At 40.7% G+C, this 15,264-nt stretch overlaps 1 protein-coding gene across 10 annotated transcripts in view; it reads right to left on the minus strand.

Annotated features, from left to right (window-relative positions):
- Positions 1-1,175: 1,175 nt before the first annotated feature.
- SLC6A6 (solute carrier family 6 member 6) overlaps positions 1,176-15,264 on the minus strand; it is a 58,345-nt gene continuing 44,256 nt past the window's right edge. For all 10 annotated transcript variants that reach the window (XM_050712715.1, XM_050712713.1, XM_035546600.2 and 7 more), the window contains 5 exons: positions 12,988-13,125; positions 11,846-11,948; positions 10,841-10,941; positions 9,981-10,151; positions 1,176-8,228 (listed from right to left, as the gene is read on the minus strand). In XM_050712715.1, the coding sequence (XP_050568672.1) occupies positions 8,088-8,228; positions 9,981-10,151; positions 10,841-10,941; positions 11,846-11,948; positions 12,988-13,125 (654 nt within the window). In that variant the 3' untranslated portion in view covers positions 1,176-8,087. The remainder of the gene's footprint in view (positions 8,229-9,980; positions 10,152-10,840; positions 10,942-11,845; positions 11,949-12,987; positions 13,126-15,264) is intronic.

The following is a 15,264-nucleotide window of genomic DNA, read 5'->3' on the forward strand; positions in this document are numbered from 1 at the left end:
AACAACCAAAAAAGTCTTCTGCTTCAAAATGCACCAGGGAAACCTGGTTTGGGGGGGTTCTGTTGGCCAGGGTCCAGCCCTCAGCCCATGATGAGCGCATGGCACTGCCCCATGAGGGGCATGAAGTGGCCGCAGCCTCAGTGGAGCAGTGGTTAGGGCTTGGTGCACAAATGCTGAGCAATTTTGCTTTTCAAAAATAGTACCCATCTAAGTGATTTGTTTTTTCTTTCTTTTCCTTACCATGATTTATGGAAAGGCCTGTCTGGTTTAACTTTCAGCTGCCTGACTGAACAAGCTGTCAGAGTCCTTTAAATGACAAGTCCCACACACCAGGAAAATAAATAAATAAATGCCTTTTTTTTTTTTTTTGAATGCTTCCCATTGGCCTTTTCTGCTGCTTTTGAGCCTCCTGACTATCTTGCAGCGGTGCCATGACACATGCCCAGCAGGTCATGCTCCAGGTAAGGCTGCTCAGCCCAAGGCCTGAAGTCTGGCGCTCCCCAGCAGCAGCAGCAGAGCTGCAGTCATCTCCTTGTGCCCTGGTGGCTGCAGGGGTGGTTTGTGGCCAGCAAAATAAAGGAAGAACACTGGAGGAAATAAAAATAAAAAAAATAAAAAAGCTAACAGGCACTATTTCGCTCCCTTCTCACTGCTTTGTGAGAATCTTCACACACCCTGTGGGCACATTGGGGTGGGGAAACCAAAATGCCCGTGAAGACGTAAGGCAATGGAGTGGGCAACAAAGTGGTTTGGGGATAGCACTGACCCTTTGACATGGTCAGCCAAATACATGGTTGCGTGACAAAGGTAATGCTGAATAAACAGCCAGCCTCTATGGGGCTGGGTTTAGCTAGTCAAAGGTGCAAGTTTGAACACAGACTAAAGTACGCCTATGGGGAACAAGTAGAAAATGGGCCATGAAGTCAGCCTAGAAAGCTGGTCCAAGGGTGGGTGCATGTACATATGTGCGTGTATATATCTACATATATATATATATATATATATATATATATGCACACACACAGTCATAACTATGTACATAAAACACACCCACATATTTTTTTTTTCCTCATAGCTATATGTGGCATATTTATGACAAAAACAAACAAAAAAAACCAACAGGTTTAAAGGACAAGCTGAGGTAAGTATTGAAAACATCTGAGAGTGTGGCTGGTTTATAAAGGAAAGTTTTATTTTCTGTTATAAGGTGATTACAAACTCATCTAAAAAAGCAAAGATGACTTAAAAATATCCATATACATTTCATTTATCTAAAAAGCAAAACAGAAACTGCAAAATACAAACATTTACCATATACACAAAGGATAGGGTTTTTTAGGATTTAATTACACTCCAGGATATTTTTCTAATACAAATATTCCGTCTTGAAACACAAAAAAACGTTTTAAAATGTTTTAAAAATATTTTTCATTTTTTTAAAAAAAGTTCAGATGACATTTTTTGAGGAGGACAGCATCAAAGTCTCCTCCTCACTTTATGTGCTACTCATCACGTTACTGTAGTCACAGTTGCTAGGAATTTAAATAATAAAAAAACCACCACTGTTTTTAGCCAAACACATCAAACAAGATGGACCACCTCTCACAATGTGAAGTCCCTGGCAATGTATCAGGTAACAATCACAACATTACACTGGAGAAAAACAACATCCTATTGACCAACGAGCACTTCGGAACAGTACTGGGATGCTGCAATGCTGAGAGACCGTCGCTGGCTTCCAGGACAGGAGCAGGTGACTAACTCAATGTGCCCCCTCAGGTGTGTTTTTTTTTTAGCCTCTCAACATGATTTTGCCACTGTTCTCTTTTTTTTTTTTTAAATAATTTTTATAATTTTTCCTTTAAATATTGAAAAAAGAAATAAAACCTTTTTAACATCTCAACTGCAGAAGCAGATGCAAGAGGCTTAGAACCAATATGTATCATGCTAACACGTACTATGCTACAGGCCCGAAGCCTTCCCCTGTATATGCACGCACACAAAAGCACACATGCACAGCTCCTTAGCATAATCAAGTCTCACTTTTTTTTTATACATATTTTCTCCTGCTTTTTCTTCTGATTTCTCAGCTCAGGCCACCGAGAGCTCCTTAGCATACGGCTGCCAATGTTTTCCCTGTGCTGCACATGGGAAAGCAAGCGGCACCATGCCACTGTTCAGCACAGAGCTGACATACAGGGAGGAAACCATCAGAAACTCACCCCTTTTTACGCTGTTTTTAATTTGCTTTGCTCCTAAAGCCCAGAACTGTGTAAAGTGTGTAGCAATTACATCCTGACAGTTTTACAGTTTATTTCAAATTAGGGCAAAGCCGCAATACAAAAAAGGACGTGTCTGGGCTGTCATTCAATAGCCCAGCAATACCAGCAGGGTCAGTCTCTTTTCCAGTTGCAAATCCTGCAATCAAACTTTTCTACCTTTGTTGGGGATGGGGGAATGATTTGCTTTCTGAATGTTTTCAACCTGCAAAATTCTTGCCTCTCTTCTCTCTCTCTTTTTTTTTTTTTTTTCTCAAATCATGCTGAAGGTTTTTCAGCTCTTACTTTTTAGGATGTGGGTAAACTGAAATCAATAGTTCACACTGGCACTTGGAAAAAGCACACAAAAATGACTTTTTCTGCTTATTTTTTGAATAGAAACAAACATTCAGATTATTATTATTATTTTTTAAAGCAGAGAATCATTGTACAAAACATGAACATTTTTTGCGGGGGAGTGGGGTGGCAGAAAAGAGCCCTGCTCTGGTGCAAGGGCAGGGTTTGAACTGGCAGTTTTCCAGATAGGGCTAGTGCAGCTTATGCTGGAAGTCTTTCTTGAGAAAATTTTCCAGTAAGCTCAAATTAACTGTTGATACCAATAGAATTTTTTTTTGTCACCGAAGTATGGAGTTTGGGGGCAGAGGGGCTTCTTTTGCACTAGGTTATTGGTTTCTTAGGTGTCAGGGGTCAAAATCAACTGAATACTTTCTTTCTTAAGCTTATCTTTGATTACAAGAAATAAAAGGAGCTACTAGGTTCCGACAGTTCCTGACCTTTGCTCATGCAAATATACAAATACACTACTACATGTTAATTCTAACCACAAAGCTTTGGATGATGATTTTGGAGGAAACAAGTCCAAGGCAGCTGCCTGAGGCCACAGCACACCAGACCTCCTACAGAAGGAGCCATGAGGTGCTTACAAGGAGCCAGAAAAGATTTTTGAGCCCTGACCTCAAGGCTTCCTCAGAGGGTCCATGGTCCATGATTTTGTACCCCAATTCAGTGGAGTCCATTTGGGTGCCCTGGCAGGTCGGCTCTTTGTAGGAAAGTGGTGCCTAAACCTTCTCAGTGCATAGCCACAACAGCTCTGAAAGACTTACATGCATAGTTTGCAGCCTAGGAATGAAAGCCATGTCCCCACTTGTGTGCGTGCTTATAAGGATGGAAGATTTCATCTACTACTCTGCGTAAGCACAGATTTATTTTTCTTTTTACTGAAAGTGAGCAACTTGCATTGAATCGTCTGGAAATGATGTCAGGGTCATCTTTCTTCCAAGTATACTCGAGCTGCTTAGCTAACTTGTCCACTCCATTCAATACACAGCTTATTTAACATTTTATATACACTATGCCTCCACACATGATCCTGCAGTGACCACAATGAGTGGAAGCTAATAAACACGTATTCAAAATATTCAAATTGTTCTCCCACCAATGGAGTTCTGCCATTGATGTGAAGTGGGAGCTTTGAACCCAAGTGTGACAAGCACAACCTCACCAAAACTGAGTCTCCTTAGCAAATGAAAGCAGCCTGGAAGGAGACTTGTAAAAGGCCTATTGAATGGAAATGTCCAGGTGTCTTCAGATCTACTTGAACTGTTCTAATGCCGAGGCAGGGAAGAGGAACCAGGACTATCTGCAGTTGAGAAGGCAGGATGTGCAGTAGAGTAAAAATAGCTGCAGAAGTTGCTATCCTGACAGTGGCACAAAAGGTTCTGCTGATGTGTGGGTTTTTTGTGTGCGTTACAGCAACCATAAGGCTGCACCTTCTTTTTCTCTTTCCTCCTCTCCCCAGGAAGTGCAGTGAAAATCAGTCCTGCTGCTCCGGGACCTATTTCAGCAGACCATTCCTAACTCCCTCCACTCCCGAGCTACGCTGCTACTGAAGGCTGAACACCAGCATTGTTTTAGATGGTAAATACAGCTGCGACGCTTTGATATTTTCTTTTACAACACAAGAACAAATCCATTGTGGACCTACTATCTCACACTTTATAGAGGGCTTTGCTAAGTGTGTGGATCTGTTTGGACCAGATGAAAAGGAAAGCTACAGATGAAAAGGAAAATGAGAACAATAACAACAACAACCATAAAAACCAGTTCTATTTATGAAATCATACTGTTTAAATACCAAAATACAGACTACTGGTAAAGTCCCTTACAATAGATGCCCATTCAGTGAGATCATAACTAGTCACAGGTGACCTGACAAAGTTTGGAAAACTGAGAAAGATATGAAACACGTCAGAGAATCTTGTGGGGTTAATTTTCCCCTTTGCCTTTTGAACTTCTCTTGATTTCAGCTCAGCTGGAAATAAATACTGCTGAAAATCTGCTGTTTCCAATCCCAGAAGAACCGACTAATACAAAGGTGCATGAAATAGGAAAAAGTGTGCTTTTGTTTTGTTTTTCTGTGATCTTAAACTCAGCTATCTGGTCCTGAAGATCTCATGCCAAAAAGTGCCCTAACTTTTCCCTGGATCCAAACCAGTTCATCTCTGACTAGTCATGATATTTTAATACAGAGTTCCTCATTTACATAAAACAGGTAAAATAAGTCACAAATGTTTAACAAGTAAATTAGGAAAAAGAAATCAGTTGTATTTGCAATCATAAATAGGTAGGAAACACAGACTTTCTTAAAAATTGTTTTTTAATAATTTTGGCAGAAGATCATGTTGAAATGCAAATTTATCAAGAAGAAAAGTTCAGAAATCTGATAAAAATGTCAGGAAAAAACACTTTAAAATGCAAATGTGCTCATTGGAACTCAAACCCCAGATAAAACAAAAATAATTCTTTTTGCAGGGGAAATAAAAGGGGTGAAGGGAACTATTTTCCAGAAATATTTCTTGGCTCTTTGTGAGCCCCAGCCCTCCCTTGCAGTCATGCTGAAGAGCACAGCAGGGCCAGAGAAGTTTACATCAAGAACGCTTCGATGAGGTTGTTGCGTACGTGCAAGACATTTTTCACTTGGTACATGGAAGCGACTGATTTGAATGGCACAGTTTATATCGAAATAGGGCTGGGTTCTGGTTCTCTGGTAGTTGTACTTTTAAAGGTGTAGTATTAGCCCTCTGGTTTTTAATGCAAAGATGCTCTCCACAAGGCGGGAGATGGCTAAACACCCACATTTCACCACACACATTTCTGATGTAGCCAAACCATTTTTTTCCCTAACTAAAGCTTGTCTCAGCTCTATGTTATGAAACTGATGTGCAAACAAATCTCAGATACAGTCGTATGACAACATATCAAGAAAATAATATATAAATTAAGCATCAGTGTTTCATCTGCACTCACAGCAACCATTAATTTAGACCCCCCCCCCCCAACCTGCTGCTCCCATCTTAACCCAGGCAAGAATGCCTGTTTGTTGCAGACACTAACTGTAACTCAAAAATAAGGGTCCCTGTTGAAACCCAGTAAGAGAGTTATCTTTGATTCCATCTCCTTGCCTTTGATTGTTAAAGGCTTAAAAAAAAAATCAGCTGTATGCAAATTTACTTTTTGCACGTTTGATGGCAAATTCCAGCCAGAATCCCTCTGGCTCATAGAATTCCTCCAGGGATATTCTCAGGGCCTTAGGCTGGCAATTGCCACTGGTCCAGCAGATGAAATTAGATGTCTGCCATCTCCAGCTGTGGAAAAGGTTCATTTATAACTCTCATAATACAGCAACCAGAAAAAGAAAACAAAAACCATGACATGGCTGGTTTTGTTGCTGCAACTCAGCCATGTGATGTAAAAATATATACAAATTCAAACTAGAAAGATTTTTTTATATATATTTTTTTGCTTTTGGTCCATCTCTTAATTTTCAATCACTGTTTTTATAGTAATGCCAACGAGTTAATCAACAAGTGTTTGTGCTGCTGTGGCCAGTTAGTCCATGGGACATGAAAAAATTAAACAAAACTACTGTGTAGGAATGTTAAGAACTGGATATGCTCCTGTTCAAATGCCAAAATCTGCCCTGACAGACTAAGCTGACAGCAAAATAAGCATATACAAGCTCTGCTTTCGTCAAGCATTTCCTCTAGATACCTTCGGATAGCTTAATTGTGGCATCATAATAAGAAAACTTTTGCCAGAGAACCTGTTCCCAGCACAACCTGCTCAAGTTTAAAAAAGAACAAAAAAAACCGTCATCCACATTTTGGACAAAATGCTCCAGTCTTCATGGAGCAATTCCCCATGGAAGCATCCACCTGGCCCACATGAAGCTGTACCCAGCAACCCTGCTGCACCCCCATTCCCACGCTCCTCATAGTGGTTTCTCTTTATTCCCTACTCTAACCTGGAATGGTACGCAGTTCCTTCAGACCAAATAAATACAAAACATTTCAGTATTATACGTTTCCTTTGCTTTAACTAAATATCCCATAAGCAGATTATTCAGCAGACAGATTCATAGGCCTCATAAATATGTTTGCAACCCTTATGGTCTAACCTAATGATGGGCAAGGAGACTGGGTAACCTAGGTCCACTGCTGCTTTTTAGTAACGTGGGACAAGGGACTCAGTCCTTTTGTCTGTTCACCCACCAGTAACCAACTCCCCGAAATAAATAAATAAAGTGAATTCTGGTTACCAAACTTGGCAAAGCATTTTTGAGATATGTGGATGAAAAGCACCTGTTTGCTGAGCAATATTATTATCTTCATTACTATTATTATTAACAACGTGTCTGTTATAAATACTGCTTACACCAGGTGTAGGTGAGCGGTTTTGTTCCTTGTGTTGGGGATGACCTGGTTTGCGTCCACCTTTGGACAGTCAGAGTCCACAAGGGATTTTTTTTATTTTATTTTTCTGCCCCAAACCAAAGTCCAATAGTTAACACGCAAACAAATGAACAAGCAAACGTCTGAAGCACCAAAACCACAGGTGCTGCTTTTCTCTGCTCAGTGCCTCGGCACTCGCCCATGCTGCTCAGGGGCAGGCTGCAGAATTCAAGTTTATACCAGCGAAACCTCAGCTAAAATCTGCTTTGTTGGAAAAAAAAAAGGAGCAAGTATTCAACCTGCTCGCTCATGCACAAACAGCAGGCATTTCACCTAAGTTAAAAAAAAAAAAAAACAACACTAAAAAGAAGTGAACCATGACAAGTCCTGCAAACACCTTCCTGAAGTCCTCCTCTTGCTTGTGTGACAGGGTCCCAGCGCCGTGCTTGGAGGAACGGCTGCAAGGCTTTTCACACCCAGCTTCTCTGCCTCCCTCTCAAACTCTCTGCCCCAGCTGCCTGGCTGTATCTTTGTTCAGGGACTGTGCTAAACATAACTGTACCCTTTCCCTCACGTGACCCTGAAGCCTGTCGTTTACCACAATTGAACCAGAGGGTGGAAATACTACACCTTTGAAAATTCTCTTGAAACAGTGTCTTTTTTTTTTTTTTCTCTCAACAGAGTGCCTTTTGTGTGTTCTGTAGGTTACCCTGCTCCCAACCATACCAGCACCTAAAATTGCTTTCTGAGACTTGAATATATTGCTGGCAAGACAATCAATTCAAGTGGTAAGATGTATAATATTTAGAGATAAAGATATATATATTTAAAAAAAAACAATAATAGTAAATTCCTGTAATATGTCTAGTCTGATATGAAAGCTCTCCCTCTACAGAGAGACATCTGCTGTGATTACCTTACAAAATATTAAAAAAAAAACACACACAAAAAATAACTTTCTCTGTGAGAAATAAAAATAAATCCTAGTGCAAATATAAAGCTCTGTAAACCTGGTCCTATGAGAATCTATGGTTAGTAAACGGCAGTTAAAGCAGGTTTATCCTCTCACAGAGAGAGCTCACATCATGGTTTCCACAATGATATGAGTTGGCTTGATCAATCCGCCATTCGAAGTTCCATTGGGGCAGAAGGGGGTGCCACTCTCTGTTTCTTTGGACCACCGATTCACTTCCTTGGGGGCAGCCACTGCTTTTATCCTCTGAAAGAAAGGGAAAAAAGCAAAGGTTGAAAGACCGAGCAGTCCCCAGAGCCTCCTGTGCAGAACAGAGGACATGGCAATTGAAGAATGGGGCTGGTGGCTGCCGGAGATGTGCAGGTGCCACGTGGCTCTGCAAGGGCGAGGGGAACAGGGCTGTGCAGCACCACGTTTGAGTTTTGGCATGTCAGACAGAGGACATTCACGGCGTTATCTAGCACTTAGGGCTTTCAGTGCTGCAGTTGCTGCTCAAGTTTTGTCTGTTCTCCTTCCTCATTTAGAAACAACTCTGCCTTTTAGGCCAGCAGCTCATTGCCAAGTGGCAACTTTGTTCCTACATCTCAGTTCACAAAGAAAGAACTAAATGGCATCTGACCAGTGTTTACTCTCTTCCCTTTCCTAACATGGTCTTTTAGAAGTGTTTTGGCTACTTTTAGACTTGTCTCTCAACAGATGGTGACAATGTAGGCAGGAAAATAAACACTCATGAAAATGCTCTGGCCACATCTGAAAAAGACCATTAGCACTTGGAGGAAAACAAATTCAAGTGTTTGTGCCCTGGGAAATGTTCTTTTCTTACTCTATTCTCTCTTTTTTTCTAACCCAAAGTGTCCCACTTTCTCCTCAAAGAATACCCGGGGCAGCATTTAAGACCGTCTCATTAGGCAAAAACAAAACTAATCTGAAACCTTAGAAGAGAAGTGCTACGTTTCATGCTTGCACAGTCTCTAAAAACTTTCCACTGGAAGAAGAACAAACCAGGAGAACCAGTGCTGAAATATGAAAGGAAGATTGGCTGTAAAGCTGAACCCAAGAAAATCTGCACTGACTAGTCTGAATCTGAACCCAAGTTTTCCAAAGCTCAGGAAAATCTAGATTCAGTGTTTCACTTTGACTTATTAGGAATTAAAAAAAAGAGAAAAAAAAAGTTAGAACGTGAAGCACACTGTCAGGAGAGTTTGACTTTAATTCAGTGCCCCAAAGCAAAGGCCATGCCTGAGAGCCACACAATCCACAGGTGGATTCAAATTTCCCTAAAATTCAGTGAGCTCCTAGGCATCTGGGTTGGATCCAAGTCTCTCTCTGTTTTCTCAGTGATTATGGGGATGGTGCTTCCTTTTCCCCGTGGGCTGGAGAAGAGAGACCTGGCACTTGGAACCACCTCAGACTGAGTGCTTGTCTGCACATGGAGGCAACAATTCACCAAGCTGGAAGCTGCAGAAGTGTGAGGCAAGTAAAATCACCTGGTGTTTATCTGAGGCCAGAAGGCTGCGTTTGCTCTGTTCCTACCATTTGCCAAAGGGACAGGTGATCTTTAACAGTCTTATTTGCATTCACTGCAGGGGAGGCATCCACTTTGCCCTGCCTGAACAAGGTGGCAGTTTTCCAAGCTCTGTGCTTATTTTGCGTCAAACAGAGCAAGTTGAAGCTCCCGTTCTCCACTACACAGACAGCCGTGCACAAAGGCTGTATATTTGGTTATGTTATAGTCTAACTTATCCAACTGGTGAGGAAGGACAGAATGTTGTGGCCTATTTTCTATACAAGCAGCCCTACCTTTTGCAGTAAGGAGAGGTGAGGGCTACTTCATGTTACTTCTCTTTTCCCAGTTTATGTTAAATCTTCCGCAATTGCTTGGAGAAATCAAATGCAAAGAGCCCACCTAGCCCCCCAAATGTGACTCAGCCCTGAACTCACTCTCCCACATGCAAGGCTTTCTCTGACGTGTAAGGAGGGTCTGCTGGTTTCTCTTACCTCAATGAGCGACCCATCTGACTGTATGATGCGGATGACCATCACCATAGGGATGCAGATCATGGAGGAAAGGGCAAGAACCCAGCCCAGGCCGATTGCCCAGTCAGGGTATGTGTAGACCTTGTTGTAGGTCAGTGGCTTGTACTTGGCCAAAGAAAAGATAAAGCACCCCTGTGGATAAGAAAGGAAAATTAAGTGAGGCTCGAAAAATGTTCAAAGCAGCATGGCCCTGATGCTATCACTGGCCCTAAGGAAGACAGGCAGCAAAAGACAGAGCGGACAGATACAATATGTATTTTAAACCAATAGGGGCATTATTCTTGAATTTAAATTATTAAAAAAGCATCTAACATCTGCTGGTAAGTAAACCGTTGTTTGACAATAGGGTGTTAAACGATGGTGCTGAACAGCTGCAGTACATTGTGTGTCCTTTTTCAGAGCTCAAACACTTGCTGTACATTGCAAGGAGCTTACTGGGATGTCCTTTCCAGCAAAGGAAATTCTCCACAGCGAGTGTCTGCCTCAGACTGGCAGTCCTGCCTCAGGACTTTTTGTTAAAATGGCCTAGTGGTTCTATTACTTAAATCAGAGACTGCTCTTTGGAGTGAGTTTTTTTGTGTCACAAATGTAATACTTTGTCAATCTTAAGAAAAATCCACTCAAATGTAGACAACTACAATTTGTGTGAGCACAGCAGAGAGCTGTCACATTAACAGCTAACATCCGAGAATATATCAAGCCTTCAGCAGCTCTTTGCAAATTGGTCTCTGAATGGAACAGCCTTCACTTAAAGAGAAGCATTAAGAAGAGGCTCAAAGCTGCCACATGGAAGACTTGAAACAGCTTGTGTCAGTACTCACCACACAAAGAACTGGTGTGATCACAATCCAGCTCCACTTCATCCAGGGACCAGGTCTGTATCCAATCATATCCTCAATGGCATCATAAATATTATCAGCGCCTGTAAGAGATAGTGAGCATAGTTATCACAGTATAAAAGCCACCTAAGAACTGCAGAATTACAGCTGCCTTCCTAGGCACCCCAAGGGGTATTTAAAGGGCAGACAAGGGTGTCAGACATATTGCCTACATTGCCACGGCTGTGAAATTCAAGATTTTTTCCTTCAGAAGCCCATTATTTAGATGCAGGAGCACAATGCTAATCCCTCCTGCCCCTGTCATGCACACACTTCTCTCCCCAAAGTCTCACTGAACTTGCCAGGGGAATCATCACAGGAAGGACACAATAGCAAACGGTACATCCTGCTTCTACAGAAATTTGACTGATGTAAAATGAAGGCTTGGTTTGTTTTGCTTTTTTAAGAAGATGGAGTACAGGTAGAATCAGGAAAAAGACCAGTGATAAACAGCAAACATTTTCTGATCATTCCTAAGCTACCATCTCAGGCAGCAATGGAAACTACTGTCAAACTTCGGTACTCAGCATCACCTAAAAACAACAGGACAGAATACACTCTTATGTCAGCTTTCTTTTTGTATTTTCTATTTAGTTGGCTTGGCCCTTGCAGACATTGCAGCTTTGAAAGGAAATTCTCTGAGACAAGCACAAATTTTCATGGCTGGCCAGACTTTCAACTCTCATCTCTAAACTTAACACATGCAAATGCTTAATTGTGCTTTTATTAATTAGCAATAGAAAAACACTCATTTTTATGTGGAAAAACACTGGAGGCTGGCTTCATCCCAGATGCAATTTTGTCTCCAAGTGGTCAGTGCAAATTTATATTAATGGCATGTCTCTGCTGCTGGGAAGATGATTCAGGGATGGCTGATGATTAAACGTTTGGCTAGCAAAATTGTCACTAACTCATCCAAAAGTATCAGATGAAAGGGTTCTCACTTACCATAAACCCAGGCTACAGCAATACATTCAAAGAATGCAACCCACAAAAGGCATACACCACTAGCTGCATAGTAGTCAAAGAGTTGAAAAACATACATGCCACCCTGTAAAAGAGAGACACAATTTATTAGGATCCATCGGGAAAAAGACCTGAATACTTCAGGCCCAGCTCTCAGTAAAATCTACGAGCATATTTTAGTGACTGCTGCCTAACAAGCAGAAATATCAAGCAAGTAGGTAAGGTAAATACCTGGCAGTACCTTCCCCAGGGAATATGCTTGTTTACTATAGGAAACATTCTAAACAAGATGACGATTAAACAGAATTAAGCTATTTAGTATAATCTACTGAGACACTTAAGTCTTTCCTTCTTAAAAGTATTTTAGGATAGGCATTTATAGAAACAAATGACGTAAAGAAACAGTAGGCCTTTTAACACTAGCACCTCCAAAATACTAAAAATGCCAGTCACCTTATCAGGAGGGTCCTCATTTACGAACTGAGTAGAAGAACTTATTTCATTGGGATCTTTCTATTTATTTACACTATACCGCTAGGCAGTTTGCTCTCACTACATTGAACTGTGCATACCTGCATTTTTACTTGAAAAAATAAGTTTGTTAGGCACCTCTGTTAAAGGTGCTATTTCAATACTTACAGTCATCCTCTTCCAGTTGTTTTTAACATGATGCTTTAATTTTATTTTGAAAATAACACAACAGTGCAGCTACTAGAACATATTCCTGTCTGATTTATACCAGAATAAATCTAGGGATATTTACTCGATTCAAATCTGTGTAGCTAAGACAAAATCTGCACTGGATGGATTCTTAATCTGCTTTACTGAAGCTTCCCTATGTGTTTCATCATTTAGAACCAGTTGTTAATATTCATACTCATGTTGATTAGTACTTAGATCAGAATGAAATTAATGAGAATTCATTTCTCTGTTCCTCAGACTGAAAAGGGGAGGATATGTAGCTCCTTTTCAAAATGCTTTCAGATCTAGGGATGAAAGATACTCTGCAGATCTGAAGAGCACAGTTCCTCTGAGTGGCTAATTCTGTGCAGTCTGATTCATAGCTAAAATAGGTCTAAAAAATGGCTAAAAAAAAGGCAATTTTCAGCATTGCTGTTACCTACCTCAGTCACCATAGTTAGTCCCAGAAGATAGCTAAGGAAACATACTATAGCGATGAAGATTTCCCGTCGGTAACCCTTCCTTAGGAAGGATGGGTGCAGATCAACTAATGACGTGATCTGTCCTTCAACTTCAACAAACTAAAGGGAAAACAATAAAGAAATGTGAATTGAAAATTATCCGCCAAGCATTTTATCCTAGCTCGTAATTAAACAAATGTTCCACAGCATTTGTAACTGTACTCTGTGGCAAAATGCTGCTCTGAATAAATGAATTAGAAGCTATTCCTTTGTAACCCAGAGGTTAAAGTCTGGGGCTAGTTTTCAGTTTTGAATAAGCTTTCAGAATTGATGTTCATTTCCTAGCATCCTTGTAAACTACTAAAGGGGCTTTGTAAATTCAAGCCACAAGGATAAAGGAACTTTATTTGATGACAGGAAGGCACTTATGTGGCTTTTATGTTGTAGCTGTTCCAGATGAACACTTGATGTATGCTAGAAAAGAGGCAGAGAGAAAACACTCAAAAAGCCTAAGCTGCCCAAGCTAGGAGAGTACCTCTCAGTCTTTTTTTGATGTGCCAGAAAACCTCGCAGGTACTATTTAGGTTAATTCCACAACTGGATATAATTCTATTCTTGAGTTAGCTAGAGAAAAACGCAGCCAAGGGAAAGCAGACTTTGATGCAGCCCTTCTTGACTGAACTTGTCTCTTCTGAACCGGTGAGCGGAGTTCCTCTGGCTGAGGTTCTGGGGTACTTTGTCAACAATAAGGGATCTCTTGATACAGTTCCCATACAAAGGCTTGGTAAACTATTTGCATTGGTATAACAAAAACGAAGCCCTTAATAGGTTAACTAAAATCTTACTTTAACTAGCTTCATGATAATTGTATTTGTGCTAACTTGCCATTTGAAAACTATACGTAAGGTGTACAACCTGAGCTAATCAAATAACCAAATTTGAAAAAGAAGTTCAAAGTTTATTGAAAACCCACTGAGAAAAAAGTGACTGCTGAGCTCCCAACAATCAAATCTGAAGAAAAGATCATTCAGCTATTCTCCGCTTTCCATCTGGCAAGGTACAAAAGCACTAAGTTTACTGAAGACATGAGGATACCATGGAGAACCTAGGCTGCCTCTGTAGAAATGATCTTCACTCTAAGTGGATCCATTATCTTACAACCGTTTACCATGGGCAGTCTATGAAATAGCATTATTTCAAGAATTTTTTCTTACCCTGTATCTATATTGCTTTTACAGTGCCCAGAAGTGCCCTTTAACAACTCTACCCTCTTCGACCACGGGCTGAAACACCTTTTTGAAAATACAGACTGTCCAGCAAATACTCCATCAGACTCTGGTGCCTCCTGTCTTGTTATTGTGACTTCTGAAAACTGGTTTTCCTTTTAAATGCAACCCTTTGGGCTGATTTGATCTTAGCCTGCTCTAGCATTCCAGAAACCTGCTCAACTACACTCCAAAAAAAACAGAGGGGTGGAGGAGAGAAATTAAGCGCTCCAGTTAGTTTTAATCATTCTACGCACTGAGCTTTTTAAAATTACTAGACAGCTTCCAATTTGCATAAGCACAGACTTGTTGAACCACAACACTGTGAACTTTTAAATTCACTTTGGAATGATTGAAAGTTGTTCACCAGAGTTCAAAGATAAGACATAAAAAGCAATTTAGGGCAAATGGAGTATCAAAAGCGTAAGAGACAACAACTGAGTAAAAATCCATTTATATATTTCTCTTCGTACAAGAAAGGATTTAGGCTAAATAAAAACTTCACTCTTAACAAGTGGGTGCTTATAATCATAGCTATTTTCCATTTGAGTGCAGAAAGCTGCCTGTTGCCCTGAAAACTTCAGCAGTTTTGAATGTGTAGTTACTGCATAATCCTTTGCCACATGCATTTCCTTGTAAGTGGACTTTCTAGAAATGATTTACAGGTTCTTTTGTGAAATTTAGTCCAACATTCCTATAAGCAACCAGTGGGAAAAGTAACATAACTTCTTGAACTAAACTTCCTTATTTTTTCACATTCACTGATTAATAGCAGTGGGTGCTATGTAATTAGTACAGCTGGAAACTTTCTGAGATGGTTTCTGTCCCATTCAGAGGCACCGAATGCACACTGATGATGTGAAAGTCAGCAGGATCCCAAGCTCCTTGGCACCTCTGAGCCAGGGCCTTCTCCAAAGTAGGAAAGTACCGCACCATCACCAAAATGGTGGTATTGGGGGACCAGACTGAGACTTGTATTTAGGTTAGGGAGAAC

The sequence above is a fragment of the Cygnus atratus genome, chromosome 10 (genome assembly GCF_013377495.2).
Source record: "Cygnus atratus isolate AKBS03 ecotype Queensland, Australia chromosome 10, CAtr_DNAZoo_HiC_assembly, whole genome shotgun sequence".
NCBI lineage: Eukaryota > Metazoa > Chordata > Aves > Anseriformes > Anatidae > Cygnus > Cygnus atratus.